This window comes from Trachurus trachurus, assembly GCF_905171665.1.
Source record: "Trachurus trachurus genome assembly, chromosome: 9".
Classification (NCBI taxonomy): domain Eukaryota; kingdom Metazoa; phylum Chordata; class Actinopteri; order Carangiformes; family Carangidae; genus Trachurus; species Trachurus trachurus.
The window spans coordinates 8651088-8672184 of NC_139895.1; the positions used below are offsets into that span (position 1 = coordinate 8651088).

General features: G+C 39.9%; 1 protein-coding gene across 1 annotated transcript in view; it reads left to right on the forward strand.

The window, feature by feature from the left end:
* The window catches only part of adamts3 (ADAM metallopeptidase with thrombospondin type 1 motif, 3), a gene marked incomplete at its 3' end in the record, with an annotated part of 186279 nt that overhangs the window by 72946 nt on the left and 92236 nt on the right, over positions 1-21097 (forward strand). Inside the window, exons 5-6 of the mRNA XM_083978186.1 lie at positions 1402-1595; positions 20743-20826. Of these exons, the coding sequence (XP_083834312.1) occupies positions 1402-1595; positions 20743-20826 (278 nt within the window). The remainder of the gene's footprint in view (positions 1-1401; positions 1596-20742; positions 20827-21097) is intronic.

Below are 21097 nucleotides of genomic sequence, written 5' to 3' on the forward strand. Positions count from 1 at the left end.
CATTAAAGGGATAGTTCACCCAAAATTGAAATTTCACTCATTATCTACTCACCCTCATGTTGACTAAGGGCTGGGAGAAGTTTCAGAGTCCTCCGTGGCTTCTCTGAGTTACAGGGGGTCTCGGCGTAGCAGTGCATGTCAGTATAACGGTTGCAAATGGATACCACTTTTCTTCGTAACAAAAAGACACACCAAAAAACATCCAAATACCTCCATGCTGCTCGTATGTAATGTCCGTCTTGTATTGAAGCCCCAAAATGCGAAATTGTTCCGAAAAAAATTAAATAAGTCTATATTTCAAGCTTGTTTTGTAGCGGAAGCTCCTCTTCCTGGTCCGTCCAAATCTTGCGCGATTTGCGCCGGCATCAATGCGATTACTGACAAATCGCGCGAGATTTGGTGTGTCTTTTTGTTATGAAGAAAAGTGGTATCCATTTGCAACCGTTATATGGACATGCACTGCTACGCCGAGACCCCCTGTAACTCAGAGAAGCCACGGAGGACTCTGAAACTTCTCCCAGCCCTTAGTCGACATGAGGGTGAGTAGATAATTAGTGAAATTTGAATTTTGGGTGAACTATCCTTTTAAGATCAAGCCGTGTGTGTGTGTGTGTGTGTGTGTGTGTGTGTGTGTGGGGGGGGGGGGGGTACGGTACGGTATAATAGGTGTTAATGGAAACCCACACCTCATCATAGACTGGCTTCAGGGACACAGATGCACTGTGAAGAATGAAAGACAGTGATGTGAACAACTGTATGAGTGGTTATCTGACTGGGTATTAAAAGAAAACAACCTTTCATTGATGTTTGATTAAGTTCATTCATATTCATGTTATTCATGTATAAAGTGTCAAGTGTTCAACTTCATTGAAAAAAAAGTGGGAAATAGACAATTTGTCTTATTTTCACCTTCGATTAATCTGTGAATTAAATAGGAAATCTCATCCAACCTTAAGCAGATCATCATGATGTGGTTTGACTCGTTCAAACGACACAAACTAAACCTTATAAATATTTAAATTACACGAGAGAAATGCTGCAAACTCACCTGTGTGACTCATGAACGTCTTTATTATCATTTGTGACATGTAATAACAGCTCTGCCTCCTCGCTTGTTTACTAATGTGGATTAAAGCCGCCGATGTGTTTCTGTCCTATATTCTTGTAATTAACTCTAATTCTTTTATGTAATCATGGATCAAGATGTAAATTTATTCCGTCAGCCTTTCAACATAAAAGCCCCTTGTTGCAGCAGCTGTTGTTGACAAACCCATTCTGTTCTCAGGTGTCTGCGACGTCGCCTTTTGTTTACCGTGACAAGATTAGATAATTAGAGACTTTGCAGAAGTTGCACTTTGCACTCACCTGTCGCTCTGTCGCTCTGTCGCTGTCCCCGTGCAGAACCAGAGCTGGACGTGCCCGGGGCTCTGGACTCCATCGCCCGGCAGGTCAACGACACCGCGCGCCGCCGTCGCCGCAGAGACGCCGGGGAGGACGACTACAACATCGAAATCCTGCTGGGGGTCGACGACTCGGTGGTTCGATTCCACGGCAAAGAGCACGTGCAGAACTACCTCCTGACGCTCATGAACATCGTAAGTCCAAATCTTAATGTTTACACAACCACAGCTGTTCAGTGGTCCGATAAAGCTGATTGGTCAGTCACAGCAGTGAATTTCAGCTTTTTCCTTTAAAGGAGACATATTCTGCCCCTTTTCCACAAATTAAAAATAGTTCCCAGGTGTCTTAAAGACATGTCTGTGACATGTTTCAGTCAAAATCCCCCAAGGATCAAACATCACAGCTCTTTTCATCCTCTCAAAACAGCCCTGTTCAGAACGACTGGTTTCAGTGCCTGTCCCTTTAAATGCAAATGAACCACTGCTTGCCCCGCCCACTTCTACCAGTACTCACAGGTAGGGGTGGTGTTATGCAAATTCGATCACTAATTACATCATGTCAGACAACTGAGCTTGTAAAACTAAATGGATTTCAACCCAGGGAGCCTGAAAATTACAGATTTTTTTTTGTCAACTCTCACATTTTGGGAGCCAGAAGGCAAGACAAACACCCAGATATATGTTAAAGAGCCTTCAAAAAGTTATATTTCCATAATATTTCCCCTTCTAAGATAAATGTTCATGTATAGCTCCCAAAGTGCAGAACAAAACAGCACGAAGAGCTTCAGTCATGCACATCATTAGGTTACAGTGATAGTGCAGAAAAAATCGAATGCAGTTAATGTCCTGATTGTCAATGAGGAACCTGAAGTAACTACCTATTTAAATGAATAATTACCCACATGAATAAACTGTGTGGATCCTGAATATATATTAGACTGATTTCTTGTCCTAAATCTTCTGTCAGGCCTCTGCAAACCTCTACATTTGATATAAATAGAGAGCATGATGATGTGTATCGTCGCAGCTTTTGACAGTTTTAAACAGTAATTGCTTCCTGTCCTGCACTCGGCAATAAGGAGACAAGGTCAGGGACTAATTGGTGAAGGAAGGGGAACATTGAAGAGCTGAAAACAGACAGGTATTATTCTGAGGAGTGAATGCTTTGTGTCCGTTTTTTTTAAAAGAAGCAGCAGTAAAGTTTGCAACAGCTAAACTTGATTAGTGAGCTCTTCTGTGTCACACGCACTGCAAAAACCCCAAATCTTTCCAAGAATATTTGTCTTATTTCTTGTCAAAATGTCTCATTTCTATTCAATACGAACCTCTTTCCACTTAAAATAAGACTCATCACCTAAAAATGATCTTGTTTTTAGATAATTTTCGCTTATTTCAAACTAATTTTCACTTGAAATGAGTAGAAAAAGTTTTTTGTGTTTGTAATAAGAAAGAAAAACTTGCTCCACTATCAGATCTTTCTACTTATTTCACGTGAAAATATGCTTGAAAGAAGTAAAAAATGTCTAAAAACAAGCTATTTTTAATGTGACGAGTCTTATTTTAAGTAGAATTAGATTTGTTTCGACTAGAAATAAGACAAATGTTCTTGATAAGAGTCTTACAGTTTTTGCAGTGCGGTCAGAGGCCACACTCTTCTCCCCCTCTTATCAACCACAACGATCACACGCTGCTTGTACCTGGATGTGATCTGAATACATTTGGATTCCTCCTCTCCGGTCTGCTCTGATACCTGTAGTCGACACACAGCTGTTATTAAGTCGGCGCACATCTGCAGGAGCCCACGCCTGGCTGCTGACGGCAACGGCGGTGCCCTCTGTGTGTAGAGACGACCGCCTCCATTTACAAACACAAACACAACGGGCCGCTCCATTAAAGCTGCAGCGTGTCGGATCATCTCTGTACGTCTGTGTTGTGGCATCGCTGCTCCTCAGAGCGGTCATTTAATAAAAATCGATTTAGGCTGTGACTCTATACGGTGGCCCAGAGAAAACACAAAGACACAGATGCAGACAAAAAAACTAAAATTCATAACAACAGAAGTGTTTCTAGGGACACATTAAAGTGACAGACACAGCTAAAGACAAACATTTACAATATTGTGATGCTGATGTTACAATAAACAAAATGAATTCAACTTTTTTTTCTTTTTTTTTTAAAGTGTTCACAACTTCTTAAGTGCTTAAGTGCTGCACAGTGATTTACATACAACACATAGAGCACAAAATGGTTAAGAAAAACATAATGAGAATTAAAAATAAACATAAAAAAAGATAAAAGGAATAAATACATAAAAAAGAAATTAGAAAGAGCAATAAAAGAACAGGCAGATTAAAAATACAATAAAATGAGAATAAAAAGATAAACAATAACAACTCTCACGCTGAGATTTCTGCTGCGGGTTTTTGCAGCTCATATTTAGTCAGTTAGTTGGCAAAGTTTTCTGAATATAAATAATCATGTATAATTGTGTAACATTACGACACCTGAAGCAAATACTCTACTTGCACTTTTGATATCCCTCCGCCCAGCAGCCGTGTGAGGAATGTAGTTCCGGCTGCATTTACCTCTAAAACAACTCTGTCTGGTAACGTTCTGTTATTATCTCATAGCGTGGTGAATGTGCAGGTCACAACTTGTCCACCAGAGAGTTTTGGAGTTGTTGGATTGTGTATTTGATGAGTTTGATGAGGGACAGGGGACCTGTAGCTACCGTTCACCTCCATTGTGTTCACTGAGCAGCTCACGTCTCTGCCCCGCTGATCTCAAAACAATATGCACCGAACATTAAATGTAATGAACCTACTGCTATGACTATAGGGATTATGGTGATGGCCGAATTTGCCAAAATGTTGAACTATCCCTTTAAATTTCACGAGCAGCGGAGGAAACTGACCGTGAAAACATTTTATTTGTCTGTTAAGATGAGGAAGAAGATGTTTTCCTCCACACTGTTTGTCTGTGGAGAGACTGTGGAGAAAGACAGTCGACCACAGGTTAAAGGGAGATTGTTTGTTTTTTTGTATTGAACGACTCTTCCGTGCATCAGTGGGAGATTTGCGCGTCCGTAGATTTTTATCTTAGTGATGTGATGTTGAGTGTGTCACAGGTTCAGCTGCTATCTGCCGATTTGCAGGATGCAACTTTTTTCCTACTTGAATGCATTGTCCCAGAAAACATCTTGTAAATCCTTTTTCAACCAAAGTGCAGCAAAAGGGATAATCCCTTCAAAAGCATATGTTTAGAAGCGTTGATTACATAATGCTGCTTACACTGCTGCACTCAGTTCTGTGTCTATACTGTATGTGAAAACACATTAACCTTCTGTTGCCTTTATACTCGTCCACCACCACCTCGCACTACACTAGTTGTTTGTATTGAACACAATGAAGCCGTATTGTGTGTGTCTTGTCTGTGTTTGTTTTGTGATTTGGCAGCTCAGTCAAAAGCTGAAAATGAATCATCTGAATTTTAAACGCCCTCCTCGATTAGAGAGCAGTGGTCGGTCGGTCACAGAGCTGGACTCTTCCTGGCTGTCACCGCCTAACGCCTCCGCTCAGACCGGCTGCATCTGCTGCTGAGTGGACGGAGCTGAAAGCCGCTCACAGGATTTCACTAATGTGTGTGTCGGCCGCAGCCAATCAGAGCCTCACCTCACTGGTGTGTGTGTGTTTTCCCGCACGAACTGACTGAACAGAAGTGAAAACTGAATAAATTCTTAATATTTCACTTTATAGAATAAAAACGCACTGTTGAGCATTAGTCAAGCATGATTACATTTAACAGTTATAAAGCACATGATACTTAATTCATAAACATGGTTGTCAGTGTTTAACTCTGGATTAATTAGATCATCCATACTGCGTTTAATGGTTGTGTTTTTTATTCTTAATAAATAATGGATTTTGCTTTTTATAAAACAAAAAAAAAATCATATCAACTACAAACCAGTTATTTAGGTTTAAGACATGTATAAAGTGTCAGGAAATGATCTATAAACTATTTAGATGAACATTTATGCTGCAGTTATCCAAACAATGGTTTAGACATGAACTACATTTGATTAGTGAGTTTGTTAGTAGATGTTTTATTATAGATAAGCTTATTAATAAAGTTAGAATTAAACATCTAACTAGTATTAATGACAGAAGAACGCTTCATAAATGATGAATTCAGGATGTAACACTGCTTAGTAGTGGGTTGTTATTATGGAGTTGTATCGTCTTTTCTATTGGGAACTCATTTCTCCCCCCCCAAAAAAAAAAATATATATATATATATACATTTTTGTACTATATTTTTATTATTTGCTGTTGATACTGATAATAATCCATGAGTGAGACTTCATTTGTACGTCGTTTGTCGTCATGACATCGATTTCCCCCTCTCCGTCGTGTGCAAAATGAGAAACTTGACTTACTAAGATGGCAGATATTGATTAAAATAGGCCACGCCCACTTCCTTCAATCAATATCTGACACTTCAGATCTTTGCCCCAAGAAACGCGTCATTGACAACATCCATTAAAATTAAATCCATCACAGCGTCTCTCTTTCTCTTTCTCTCTCTCTCTCTCCGTCATGATGAGGTTGTTGATGGTGTTTTCCAGTAGAGGTCCCTCCTGGCTTCAACTGGACTCCCTCCACTCCATCTCTCCTTCTTTCCTCCTCCTCTCTCTTCTCTTTTTCTCTCTTCTCTGCTTCCATCCTCTTTTCCTGACCTCCGCCCCTCCATTACCGCTTTTTTCCTCTCATCTCATCTCCTGTCCTCTCCCCTCCTTTCTTCCTCTTCTTCCTCTTCTTCTCCCATCCCTTTTCCATTACCCCCTTTTCCCCCTCTGCTTTTATCTCATGTCATCTCCCTTCCTCTCTTCTTCCCTTCACTTCTTCCTTTCAGCTCTCTCTTAACATCTTTCCCCCTCTCTCTCTCTCTCTTTCTCTCTCTCCTCTTTCCACTTTCCTTCCTCCTGAACTGTCTTCATGCGTTTGCATTTTCATTTTTGAGTTTTTCTTCTCACTTCCTTTTCCTCACACTCACTCTCCTGGCTGCGCGCCCCTTTTTGCTCCTCTTCTCCTCCTCCTCTTCCTCTCCTCTTTTCCATGTTCCATGTCTTTCTCCCCCCTCTATCCATCCTTTCTATCATTTCCTTCTCTTTGATTTCTCCTCATCATCAGGACACATCATCTGTTCAGGGAAGCGGAGGATGTTTGTGCGTTTTTACACATTCAATATAGGCAAGGAAAGGCATCTTTATTTATACAGCGCATTTCATACCAAGGCAACTCAATGTGCTTTACATAAAGACAAAACATAAAAAAAAGAGAAGCATAAAACAGAATAAAAACAAACAAACACTAAGAACAGGGTTATTATAAACTATTAGTCACGTGTTGTTTAATGGTGCAGGTGTTATAATAGCTGCAACACAAACAGAAAGTGTCTGTGCTTCAGTCTCAAACACAGAGAGACAGAGAGAGAAATGTTATAATCCTCCTCAGACGAAGGGAAAGATGGGAGGAAAGAAGGAAGAGAAGGAAGGAAGGTAGGGAAAAAGAAGGAATGGAAAAGGAAAGAAAGAGGGAGGGAGGGAGGGAACAGATCAGGTCAATTGGGTCAAAAAGGAAGGAAGAAGGGAACAAAGGAGTGAAGGAAGGAAAAGGGAAGGGACAAAGGAAGGAAGGAAAGAAAGATGGAGGGAACAGATTAGGTCAAGGAAGGAAGCAGAAGGATGGATGAAGGGAAAGATGGGAGGAAGGAAGGATTGTGGAAAGAAAGATGGAGGGAGGGAACAGATCAGGTCAATTGGGTCAAAAAGGAAGGAAGAAGTAAGGACGAAGGGAATGAAGGAAGGAAGGAAATAAAGAAAGATGGAGGGAGGGAACAGATCAGGTCAATTGGGTCAAAAAGGAAGGAAGAAGTAAGGACGAAGGGAATGAAGGAAGGAAGGAAGGAAATAAAGAAAGATGGAGGTAGGGAACAGATTAGGTCAATGGAGGAAGCAGAAGGATGGACGAAGGGGAGGGAGGAAGGAAGGAAGGATTGTGGAAAGAAGGAAGGGAGAAAGGAAGGAAAGAAAGATGGAGGGAACAGATTGGTTTAAGGAAGGAAGTAATGAAGGGGAAAAGGATTGTGGAAAGAAGGAAAGAGGGAAGGATGGAGGAAGGGAACCGGAAGGACAACAGGAGGGTCAATAAGAGAACTGAAGAAGAAAAAGTGTTGAAAATTACTTAAATTTTATAGAATGCCTTTATTGTCCCATAGGGAAATTCGTCTTCACACTCTGTCACTGATCAACATACAACACTGAGCCACATGAATAAATAATAAAGCAGGAATTTGTAAAGTAATTCCTTGTTGAGAGATGTAACCAGTAACTGTAACTACTGTAACTACTAATTACTAATTTTCAGAGACCCGCCCAACACATGTGACATTAAGACATACTGTACCGTAAGGATTATGACCAAAACTTGATACTGTCCTTCTGGGTCTTTCCTTCCTTTCTCTCTTCCTTCTTTCCACAATCCTTTTCCCCTTCCTTCCTTCCTTCCTTGAACCAATCTGTTCCCTCCATCTTTCTTTCCTTCCTTTCTCCCATCCTTCTTTCCACAATTCTTTTTGCCTCCCTCCAGCTTTCCTTCCTCCCTTACTTCCTTTGTTCCCTTCATCCTTACTTCTTCCTTCCTTTTTGACCCACTTGACCTGATCTGTTCCCTCCCTCCCTCCATCTTTCTTTCCTTCCTTTTCCCTTTCTTCTTTCCACAATCCTTCATTCCTTCCTCCCATCTTTTCCTTTGTCCATTTTTCTGCTTCCTTCCCTGACCTAATCTGTTCCCTCCCTCCATCTTTCTTTCCTTCCTTCCTTCCTTTGTCCCTTCCCTTTTCCTCCATTCACTCCTTCGTTCCCTTCATTCTTCCTCCTTCCTTTTTGACCCAATTGACCAAATCTGTTCCCTCCCTCTTTCTTTCTTTCCTTCCCTTTCCATTCCTTCTTTTCCCTTCCTTCCTTCCTTCCTTCCTTCCTTCCTTCCTTCCTTCCTTCCTTCCTTCCTTCCTTCCTTCCTTCCTTCCCTCCTTCCTTCCTTCCTTCCCTTCCTTCTTTCCTCCCATCTTTCCCTTCATCCTTCCTTCCTTACCCCGGGAGGACAACAGGAGGGTCAATGAGTTTTTAACATTATTGGTTTGGATATTTGAACATATGTGTTCATGAGTTAAAAAAAAAAAAAAAATACAGATTTTTTGTCAATTCTCACCGTTTGGGGGCCGGAAGGCAACAAAACAGCCAAATACATATTAAAGAGCCTCAAAAAGTGATATTTTCATATTTTTTCCCCTTTAAGTCTATACAGTACACACCTCGCCATCTGTGTCACGATTTCTAACTCATCCCTGATTGGACGAATTACAAATTTACAACTGACAGATGTTACTACTCCTCCTACTGTGTGTGTGTGTGTGTGTGTGTGTGTGTGTGTGTGTGTGTGTGTGTGTGTGTGTGTGTGTGTGTGTGTGTGTGTGTGTGTGTGTGTGTGTGTGTGTGGCCTCATCAGCAGTAACGGTACTGTCAGTGATGAGATAAACAACAATTACATTTTCAGGGCAACGCCTGAAGACAACCACACACACACACAGACGCTGCTACAGTAGATGAGAGAAGAATCAAGTCCCTTATTTGACTGTCACATCCTCCGTCATTAACGAGGCTCCATCAGTGAGAGCAGCTCAGCGGTTCCTCCCTCTCATCTCCGTCCTCATCACAATTCGTCTCCATAAAAATAAAATCACAGCGACTTCTCCCTTCTTCTGCTTCTTCCTCCTCTGTTTGTTCTGATTAGTTGCTGTATTGTGTGTCTCTGCATTTCCCTCTAACACACAGGGTTCCTACGCAAGTATGGAAAGTATGGAATTTGATTTTATACATTTCCAGGTCTGGAAAAGTATGGAAAATGGAAATTATTGTATGGAAATATATTTATTTTATTTATCTTATCTTGGTTTGGTCTTATCTGAAGTTATTTGGGTTAACTATTTTGTATGTGCTATTGTACTTAGCTACAATCTTCTGGAAATTATTTGGTTGCATAATGGCATACCCATTCCGAATAATGAAAACAAGATAAATTGCATGCTTTTTTTATATTATGCACGTCTATTTACTTAAATATCACAAATTATTTGAAATTTTTTACAGAAAAGTCTGGAAATTAGGGTCTGGAAAAAGTCTGGAATTTGGACATTTCAAATGTGTAGGAACCCTGAACACACACACACACACACACACACATCACATGCGTGGACGCCTCGTACTTTTGCATTCAACTGTGCTCTGCAAATCCCATTTAGCTATAAAACTCACGCTTTGTTTCTGCCGAGCTCACAGATTATACAGAGTTGATGCTGATGTGAGATCAAACGCTCGTTATCAAACATTTCACAATATTTTGTTCTGTTTTTTTTTTTTTTCGTGTTTCATTTTTGACCCGGCGTCTGGTGCTGAATGCGAGGCGGCAGATTATTATACTGAACCTCGATCCTTCAACCTTGAAAGGCTTCATCACAACATTATTTACTTCAGGGTGTTCATTCTACGGTGGCCCGGAGGTGCAAATCAGAAAACACAACAACAAAAGAGAAAACACAACGACAAATTAACAATTTTTGCCATTGTTTTCTCTTTTGTCGTTGTGTCTTCTCTTTTTGTGTTGTGTTTTCTCTTTTTATGTTGTATTTTCTCTTTTGCTGTTGTGTTTTCTCTTTTTATGTTGTATTTTCTCTTTTTATGTTGTGTTTTCTCTTTTTATGTTGTGTTTTCTCTTTTGCCGTCGTGTTTTCTCTTTTTGTGTTGTATTTTCTCTTTTTGTGTTGTATTTTCTCTTCTGCCGTTGTGTTTTCTCTTTTGCCGTTGTGTTTTCTCTTTTTATGTTGTATTTTCTCTTTTGCTGTTGTCTTTTCTCTTTTGCCGTTGTATTTTCTCTTTTGCTGTTGTGTTTTCTCTTTTTGTGCTGTCTTTTCTCTTTTGCCGTTGTATTTTCTCTTTTTATGTTGTGTTTTCTCTTTTTGTGTTTTCTCTTTTTGTGCTGTCTTTTCTCTTCTGCTGTTGTGTTTTCTCTTTTTGTCGTTGTGTTTTCTCTTTTGCCGTTGTGTTTTCTCTTTTTGTGTTGTATTTTCTCTTTTGCCGTTGTATTTTCTCTTCTGCTGTTGTGTTTTCTCTTTTTGTGTTGTGTTTTCTCTTTTGCTGTTGTGTTTTCTGATTTGCTGTTGTATTTTGCACCTCTGGGCCACCGTACCGTACCGTAGATTTGAGATCAAACGCTCATTATCAAACATTTCACAATACTGCATGTTGCTCTCATTTGTTTAGTTGTGTTTCACTGTTTTATTCCTGGTTGCTGCTGAATGCGAGGCAGCAGATTATTATACTGAACCTTGAAAGGCTTCATCATTATTTACTTCAGGATGTTTATTTATTCCCTATGTGTTGTGTGGTGGATGTGTTTCAGAGTTTAGTGGTGTGCGCAGCCAGCATTAAAAGAAAAAGAAGAGACACGCAGGGATGAAATTGCTTCCTGTGGTCATATTGGCTTTTTTCCCCTCTCGGCCCATCAGAGATCAATAACGGCCTGGTATTTTGCTTGCACATCTGTCATGGAAGTGTCGGACAGGAGCTATTACACGTCGTCTCCTCAGAGTCCATAAAGAGCTGCGGTGAGAAGTTACGACCCGCTCTCTCACCACAGAACAGCTGCCAACGTTTCACAGGCGGCGAACAGTCAGGATGATCATCAGACAAAAAAACATGACAAACTGCAATTAACCCAAACTCCACCGGGCCACAGGCAGCTATGCAGTCTGAAGAGATAGAGGAAAATACATGAATAGAAAAAATAAATAGGAAATAGAAGAACCCAGTCATACCATCATGGAGAAGCTGGAGGCAGAGGTTGCAAACTTAATGAATGAATGAATGAAGTGCTGCTCATGGGATTGAACCTGATGCATGACTCTTATGGACCTCTGTTGGTGACATTGAGGTACTGCAGCAACAGTTGCATGTAAATGTGTCCTGGCTGCTGGGTAAACGCTTTATTATCTGCATTTTTGCGATTAGAGAGGCTGGATTTTACATCTACATTGAAGGTGCTTTGTAATATTTCTGTCATCTTTAATTCAGTCAAATAAAACAGTAAACGAAACATTATGAGCGTCACAAAGAGAGCGTGAACTACAGGGAGGTTGTATTGGATTGTATCATTCAGGGTTTCCACAAGTCTGAAATTTAAATAATAAAAGGAAAATAATGTCTTACAATGTTGTATATTATAAGATATTATATTTACTGTAAATTTGTTGTTAGCAGTTGTATTTCGCAGATGGTGTGTTTGAGACAGAAATAGACCAGAGCTAATGAGCCACTTATGTTAACAGACATATATGATGTGTTTATACCGACAGGCTAAGTCATTTAATCACTGAATCAATCAATGAACATCCAGAAACCATAAAACATCTGCACTTTATAATGGTAAAAACAGGTATTTTATAAGAATCATATGAATATTTGTTGCAGGATTTAGAAAATATTTTGCATTCGTATAGGAATTATTGCTAAACTGAATGGTGCAGTGTTGCTGCAGGTGTTTTAGGATTTTTCTACTCTGCCTCCATTTTTGTAAATACAGTATAATGAATGAATATGTATTTTCGTGTCCTACCACCATTGTGGCCCATCCCATATTATGGGATTACAATACACATTTACTCCCAAATCAAAAACTAGACAGTCCTTCCTGTTGGTATTACCCGCCACACAAGTGCGACACATAAATAAACAATTTAAGATTATACTTTCAGTTCTCATCTGTATATCGCTCTTCGTCTCGTTGCCCAGGCCTTTTCAAGAAATAAAGAAAATATTTTCAACTGAAAAAGATGTTTTAGCTTCTCAGCATCGTCCAACCACAGAAATTCATTATTTGGATCTACCTTACTAAACAGTTTTGTCTTATACAGTTATAGAAAGGACAGTATAACACCAAATGCATTTCATTCTCCACCTATATATACTATCGTATACAATTGTTTACAGCAGCTGAAGCCGTTTTCACTTTATAGAGGTCTTTTAAAGTTGCCTCTTCTATCATCATGGAGGAGAAACTGCTGTTGACCTGAAAATAACACCTGCAGGTAAACACAGCACTGAGCCACCAGAGCTTTGTAATAAATACTATATCTCCTGTATATAGTATATATATATATATGCAGGACACACACCTGTGAACATGTCACACACATGTAATCTTCTACAAAATCTCATTTCAAAGCCTGTGGGGCGTTAAATCTGCTGCTGCATGGTCCTCTCTCTGCTCCCATTCAGCTTCAGCAGGATTACTGAGGTCCAGCACTAAAATATTGAGTGATAAGATCCGGCTCAAGGTCCGTTCTTCTTCCAGTTCAACCCAAAGGTGCTGGACGAGGCGGAGGTGAAGGTTTATGAGCAGGTCGATCGTGGCCGAACTGGGAAAATAAAAACACTTCTCTCTGTCTGCAGCGTTTTGTAGAAACAGGGCACGGCGAGTGTCTCTAAAGCAGCGTTTCTCTTTAACTTTTTCTGAACAAAAACAACTTGACTTGCAAAAATTACACTCACAGACATTACAAGCTAACTTTAGAAAAAAATATTTTGGGAGGGGGAGGCATCATTTTAATGAAGAGAGACAGAGACGGGGGGCGGGGTGCAAAAAGTGCAGCCCGTCGGGAACTGTGGTGGTGAGTCTCTGCTCAGAAAATGTTGATAAATAAATGAATAAGGCCACTCTGAAGTGTTAACACACAACTGGAGCAACACATCTGGAAAGATTTACCTCGAGAAGTGAAGGAAAACTACAGAAGCGTATTGCATTCACTTGAGTATTTTATTTTTTGGTTTGTTTTTCGGGGTAATTATTTCTGTTTAACTTAACGACTTAACGAGATTTCAAAAAATACAGTCGAGTTATCGCCGGCATTGTAGATTTTCAAAGGAAAACCCCACTCATTTTCCTTATTTTCACTGTGTTCCCAGTAAATTCAGATTTATATTGAAACTACCTGTTATTACAGAACTCCACCTCAGAGAGTGTCACTCAGAAAACATCAGAGCAGTCAGATTTAGCACCTTTATTTTGAAATCTCAATAGCTAAGTCAGAAAAAAATTACCACGAAAAACAGAAAATAATTAGTCAGAAAAACAGAAAAGATTATTCAAAAAAACAAACAAAAAACTAAATTCATCAGAAAAACTGAACTAATTACCCCGAAAAACAAACCAAAAAAATAAATTCCTCAGAAAAACAACAGTATTTTGAATGCAATACGCTTCCGTAGAAAACTGATAAAAGCCTGTAGTGTAACTTCTTGTAAATCATACAGTGTGTACAGTTAAAGTGCAGTAAGTTGTTATTATATGATGTTACAGTATTATCACTTCACTAGACGTGGACTGTGTGCATTATGAGAGTTGAATTTCTAATGAAATTCTTTCTATTCAGCAAATGTAACGTGGCCCCATGAGATATTTCCTTTCCTACTGTAGACTTTGTAGTGCTTTGGCTTCAACAAAGAGAAAGTGGATGTTACCTTGGAGGACGTGTTGCATTGTCAGATTTCCTCCCATCTGAAGGCGTTGCAGTTGTGGAGGACAAATATTGTTTTTCTTATCATTTTTATACCTTATAAATTAGGTCCCATTGTGTCCTTGGTGGGACAGAGATTCAGAGGATGTCTGAATGTGTTGCACCAGGCGGCGTTGACTTTTACTTTTACTGTTCACAATGTCTTTAAATTCAGGACCTCACACACTCCGAATGTCCATGTTTCTCTCTCTCTCTCTGTCTCTTCGCCTTTCATCCCCTTAAACCCAGCTGAAGTTCGTCTCGTCGAGTTTCTGCCACGTTCAAAACTGTCAAGTTTGGACAGATCAGAAACTGACTGACAGTTGTTTTCTTTGTCTGCAGCTTCTCGTTTCAATGTGACTTTGGACAGGAAGTGACAAACTTAGCATTTATATTCCGCTCATGATCTTATGAACCATGTTTTTCAGCTCAGATTAGTATCAACTCTTTACACTTTTAAGTTTTAAAGGGATAGTTCAACATTTTGGCAAATTGGCCCATTGCTATAATCCCTATAGTCATAGCAGTAGGTTCATTACCTTTAATTGTCAGTGCAAGCTATTTTTAGAACGGTGAAGCAGAGCCACAAGCTGCTCAGAGCTACGCTACTATACGCTAATGAATTTACTGCTATGACTATAGGGATTATGGCAATGAGCCAATTTGCCAACATGTTGAACTATCCCTTTAAGCTCAACAGTTTACTACGGTCTTGAAAGTGATTACACACAGGAAAAGTCCATTTGGAGACAGACAGACAGACAGACAGCGGGGAAAACAATCAAGTTAGCGGCATCGATCGGTAACTCCGTCAGTTCCCCAGTGATGTATTATGGGCTGTTGAACACAAGCAGGATGGATTGGTGTGTGTATGTGTGTGTGTGTGGATACAGTGAAGAGGAAGTCCTACTGTGAACGTTATGGAGGAGTCTGTGAAGAAGTTGCTGTGATGTCAAGAGTGTGGTTCAGACCTCAGAGGTCTGGCAGCTCAGCGCGTGGGAGATGGATAATATATATGGAGTAATCTTAGCTCGGCCCTGAAGGGGGGAGGCTGATGGTGCAGCAGAGCTCAGCTGCTCCACCAGTGGATGCAAGTTCAGGATGAGCAGCATTTATCTGTGTTTTTGTTTTTATGTTGTTACGTTTTTTCATTTTTCTCCCAACTGAGACATCCATCATGTGCAGCTCGGGTCATGTGCAGTCAGACCGCTGCCTCCAGGAGGTTGGAGTTTCTCTCTCACTCTCTGCTCCTCCAGCTCTGCTGCAGCCAAATATATACGTTCGTATATATATATATATATACAAGCTCTGGAAAAAATTAAGAGACCAAGTCCAAAATGTTCTTAATAAATCAGCCTTATCTCTACATGTACTGTATGGCAGCCATCTATTTCAGTGTCTAGTGAAATCCAACACAAGCACACCTCACTCTACTTAGCTGATCACCTGAACCAAATCATATTTAATGAGGAAGAAAGATTATAAATAAATAAAAAACACTGCTGTGATTAAAAATTGGGAATATTCCAAAATGAATATGAACTTGTTCTTGGTCTGAAAACACCAGAATGTTTTTGTTATTTTGACCCGTTGCCATTTTCTGCAAATAAATGCTCTAAATTACACTATTTTTATTTCCAATTTGGGAGAAATTTTTGTCAGTAGGTTATAGAATGAAACAAAAGTGTTCATTTTCAAACACATACTGTACCTATGAATAGTAAAACCAGAGGAACTGATCATTTTGAAGTGGTCTCTTAATTTTTTCCAGAGCTATATACTGCATATTTATGTATATGAATAAAGGCAAAAAAAAAGAGTGCAGTGAGGACAATTTAGCATGTGATAATAATGCTGCTGGAATATTTCCTCCTCTCTGTGTGGTGAACGCTGACATATCGTGCAATGAGGCAAATAAACTCAGTGAGGAATCAGTGGCCCAAAGAAAATGAGACCCACTGTGACGCCGCCGCCTGTCGCCTCGGTCCAAACGCTCCTGGTTGCTAATGAGCCTTTGTCATATATTATATACATGGCAGAGGTCCGTCCAAGATGTTGATCTGCTCACTGATTCGATTGGTGCTCAGTGCACGGTCAATCAGTCAGCGGCAAAACAGCAGCGCTGCAGGCGGAGCGACGGGCGACCACAGGCATTACACTAAAGCCCTTTAAAGGTCAGCTATCAATAACACTCGTGTTGGCCTTGGCTCCAGTTGTCATAATATAATATAGCCTAATATAATATGATATAATATAATGTTGTGTGCTTGTCTGTTGGCGACAGGGGCCAAATCACTTTGATTTTGTATATACAGTAGACCGAATCGTCTTGTTGTTTACAACTACTTCCGGGTAGAAAACCAGCACGTAATTTGAATGAGAACAGTAATAACAAACGAGAGTTTAGCTATATATATCATATTTTGGCCCCCTAAACAAATCTGAAATCATTGAAAAAACATTACTATTTCTGTGTCTGTGTTTTTGTGTTGCTGTGTGTGGTATTTATTCAGTTTAGGGGAATCACGGTGTCTAGAAAGCATCAGTGGCTCAGCTGACAGGGACAGCTAACGGTAGCAGCTAACTAATGGCGGTGGCTAAGCTAACGGGGGTAGCTAACACCAGGACGTCAGCTGTTAAAACCCTCCCGTTGTGGGACACGACATGAAACTACTCCAGTTACCTCAGTCATGTTGTGACTCAGATATCCGCTGGAGAAAATATTTTTTCATGGAGCGTTTATTGAGTCACTGAGTTATTAAAGTTAAACAGGTAGCTAACCGTTAGCCCGGCTAATCTATGATAACCATTACTAATTACAAAAATGTGCACACAAATAGTAGGCTAATGTTTGTCCAATCATTGGTTTTATAAACTTGCCAAACATCAGATTAGTCTAAACGGCGATATAGTGACATGAAAAATTAGATATAGCAAAACTCTCGTTACTCACTATTGTTCTCATGCTGGTTTTCTACCCGGAAGTAGTTGTAAACAACAAGGCGATTTGTTCTATAAGCTTATACGCTTCCTTTCCAAGTGTTAGATGGGATGGATACCAATTTCAATGATTGTTTATTGATTATGTAGCTATGTCTGGGAGGCCTAGTTTAGTATAAAGAGAGGGGATGGAGGGAGGGAGGGCAGGTGATGTGTTGTGGCGACTCAAAATCTCACTAATCGACACAAGAATTTGTACAAAAAAATAAGATATAAAAAGACGATTTGTGACTTTTATGGAAGTTTAAAACTAAACACTTCACACTCACTTTTGCTCCGCTGATATGAGCACATGTGTGTGTTTGGCAGCACGTCAGCATTCGTTTAAGCCGATTAAACAGCAAATCCATAATAATATGTCCCAGGTATCTGCTTCCTGTTGAGCCACAAAAAAGTCATTCAACACTGAACAGAATGAAATCACCTCTTCAGCACCGTGGACAGCGCCACTCGGCCAGTCAGGCCAAAAAAAAACATATTCAATAGAGAAGCAATAATCTGGAAAATGTGATAGCACCACATGCTGTCCACATAAAAATTAATGGAGGGTTTTTTATTATATTGCATTAGCACACTGCTTAAGGGGAGACACTACAGGTTAAACCTGAAGGCAGCGAATAGGGTAAACATTTTAAATAAGAGATCTCACCATGAAACTTCCCAAGTGTATCACTTAGGCTAAATTAAGACAAATATGTTTTGTATTATTAAGTTTTGTCAATTGTTATGTTTAAATATGTAAATGAGGCACTTTCAAAATCCTTGTTTTATTTTGTTGACATATTAGTCAGAAGTTTTTACAGAGTGGATTTTGGAAATCTCAAAATTGATCAGTGCATGAAAAAACAGTGTTTTTGCCTGTATTGTCTCGCCTTAAAAAAACAGCAATAAAAATAGTGTAAACAAAAAGGGTTTATATCCACTGAAAAACAGGAGGGCTTTTAATTTGTATTCATACAGTATGTAGTTGTTTTTTAACGTAGAAAAACAGGAGCAGATCAAAACGAGGCTTCATATTTAAATACCGGCGTCCTTGATTGTGCAAATTAATCAGAGGGAACTAGAAATTAAGGCGTGTTACTTCATGCAGCTGATGCAAATCAAAGTCTCGGCCACTGTTTGAGGAGCTGCAGTGTTTAAAACTCCGAGACTCGACAAGTAGTTTCACTTCAGCTCCACTCTCAGTCACAGACGTTGATTCACAACGCAGAGAGCGGCTCTGACAAGAGAGAGACGCAGCAGCTCGAGAAAGGAGCTCACTTTTCTTTTTTCCTTCAGGTTTAAAGCCTTTTTGAAAACATAGAGAATCGGATGCTGCTTCACCCACAGAGCTTCTCTCTCTCTCTCCCTGTAGCTTCTGTTTCTCCACAGTGTCTCATCATCATTGTTAGGCCACAGTTTTATCTCAAAGGCTTTTCCACGTATTATATGAAAGAAAGAAAAAATATCGATCCAAATCCATTAAGGAAATGCAGCCTTGTTGGCCGAGTTGTATCCATGATTTGTTTGCATTTGTCATAAACACTGTGATTTGTACACACTGAGGTGAAGCTGTGATTTAGGGAGGAGGAGGAGGAGCAGGAGGAGAAGAGGAGGAGGAGGTTACAGGAGGAAGAGGAGAAGAGGAGCAGGAGGTTACAGGAGGAGGAAAAGGAGGTTACAGGAGGAGGAGGAGGATGAAGTTCCATGTGAATTTCTCCATGAATTCGTTGCTAGGATACAGACTAAACATCCCGAGGCACTGGATTTATCTGGAGATTTCAAAATGGCGGAGGCCGTTCTGAACAACTCAGATCATCCACGTCATTTAACCTTGACGGCTCCTCTGTCTTCTTCTTCTTCTTCTTCTTCTTCTTCTTCTTCTTCTTCTTCTTCTTCTTCTTCTTCTTCTTCTTCTTCTTCTTCTTCTTCTTCTTCTTCTTCTTCCTCCTCCTCAGCTGTGACCATGGTTCAAGTAGCCTATTTAGTTTACAGTTTCTCTCAGTCACTTAAGTGCAATTTAAAAATCAGAAATTACATTTTTAGACTGTAACATTGTTGTGGTCTGGTGTTGTGAGACTGGCTTTTCTTCCTGTCATTCAGTGTCAGAATAACAAAAAGCAGTGGCTTCACTTTGTCTGTAGTTACAGTCAATCACACAGTGATTTGTAAAGAGGCCTTTGGTTCGTTTTCTCTCTCTTTCCCCTTCGTTTCTGAGGAGAAAGCAGCAGCAGCAGCAACATAGAAAAGAGACGTAGCTGTGACGCAAATGCTTTGTGAAACTCTCACAAACAACATTTCTTTTGAACAACAAACCTGAAGAATAAAGTATTTAGTTTACAGTTTCTCTCAGTTGCTTTGCTGCAACTTAAACTTCATCATGTCAACACGTGGCAAGTCACCATGTTCTCCTGTTTTGTTGATTCATTTCTCATCTGACTATAATTGAGTTAATCTTCTAGGTCTGATCATATAATTTGGTCTATTCTCTACTGGGTAATTGCTTCACTCAGTTACAGTAATTACAGTATAATCATTGAATCAGAATCAGCTTTATTGACGTACAATTAGATAATGTTCGCCCTTATATATATACAAAGATATAGGCACAGATGTAGAACATGAACCAGAACAGAATCTAAAAAATAAAACAGGATGAAAAATAAAAAACCTTCTCATTTAGAAAATGTGTGAATTGAAAGATAAAGTTTATCAAAACTTCACAAGAGACCACATAGGCTATCTGCTGCAAAATGTAGTTATTAGTCACTTTTCTGTTCTCTACAAGCTTGTATTATTGATTTGTATATTGATATTATTTCAGCGTGTGATGTTTTTAACTGTTGTAGAGGCTTGTGCTCAAGATGACTCAGTGTTGAATGATGATGATTCATGAACTGTCGTGAAAAGTGCGAGTTGTTTTTGATGAATTGCATTCAAAGAAACTGAGAATTCTGCAGTTTCTGCCTCATCTGATCGCTGTATATTCAAATAAGAACGTGATACACAACTCCCATACAATCATCAATACAGAGATTGATGCTCTGGTTTCTTTTCTCAAGTGATCGGAGGAATCATCGGAGTTTTTCACTATCGGCAGTTTGGGTTTTTTACACTCCACATTTCTTTCCTGTTAAAGGAACTAATCTTTAAAGGGATAGTTCAACATTTTGGCAAATTGGCCCAATAATCCCTGCAGTCATAGCAGTAGGTTCATTACCTTTAATTGTCGGTGCAAGCTATTTTTAGAACGGCGGAGCAGAGCCGTGAGCTGCTCAGAGCTACGCTACGGAGGCTAATGGGATTCCTTGGTTTCCCTCATCAAACTCATCAAATACACAATCCAACAACTCCAAAACGCTCTGGTGGACAAGTTGTGACCTGCACATTCACCACGCTATGAGATAATAACAGAACGTTACCAGACAGAGTTGTTTTAGAGGTAAATTCATGCAAAACCGTTCCCGTCGGGGGCAGTCTCTGCATTTACTCTGCTCTGCTCTGCCATTCTAAAAATCGCCTGCACCAACAATTGAAGGTAACGAACCTACTGCTATGACTATAGGGATTATGGCAATGGGCCAATTTGCCAAAATGTTGAACTATGACTTTAAGCCTCTGTTCAACGAGACAGTGACAGAAGGAACGACAGACCGGCTGTATTCTGTAACCCCGTCCTCTTTCTGCCCCTCAGGTCAACGAGATTTACCACGACGAGTCGCTGGGCGTCCACATCAACGTGGTTCTGGTGAGGATGATCATGCTGGGTTACGCCAAGGTGAGCGTTGCACACTTCCTCCATTTGTGTTGATCTGCCTTGTTGGTGAAATGCAGAAAATTGCAGAAAATGACAGGAAGCTCAGAGGGCAATTTCTTTCTGAGAGGGAGAAAAGTGTGATGTAAAAAAAAATTACTAGTACTCCACAATGTTTGATCCCATCACACCGAAGCAAGCCCAGAGCCACAGCGCTCCTAACGAAAGAGCTGCAAGTTACACATTATTACTGTCATATCAGATTCATTTATACATTATTGTATGTTTTTAAATG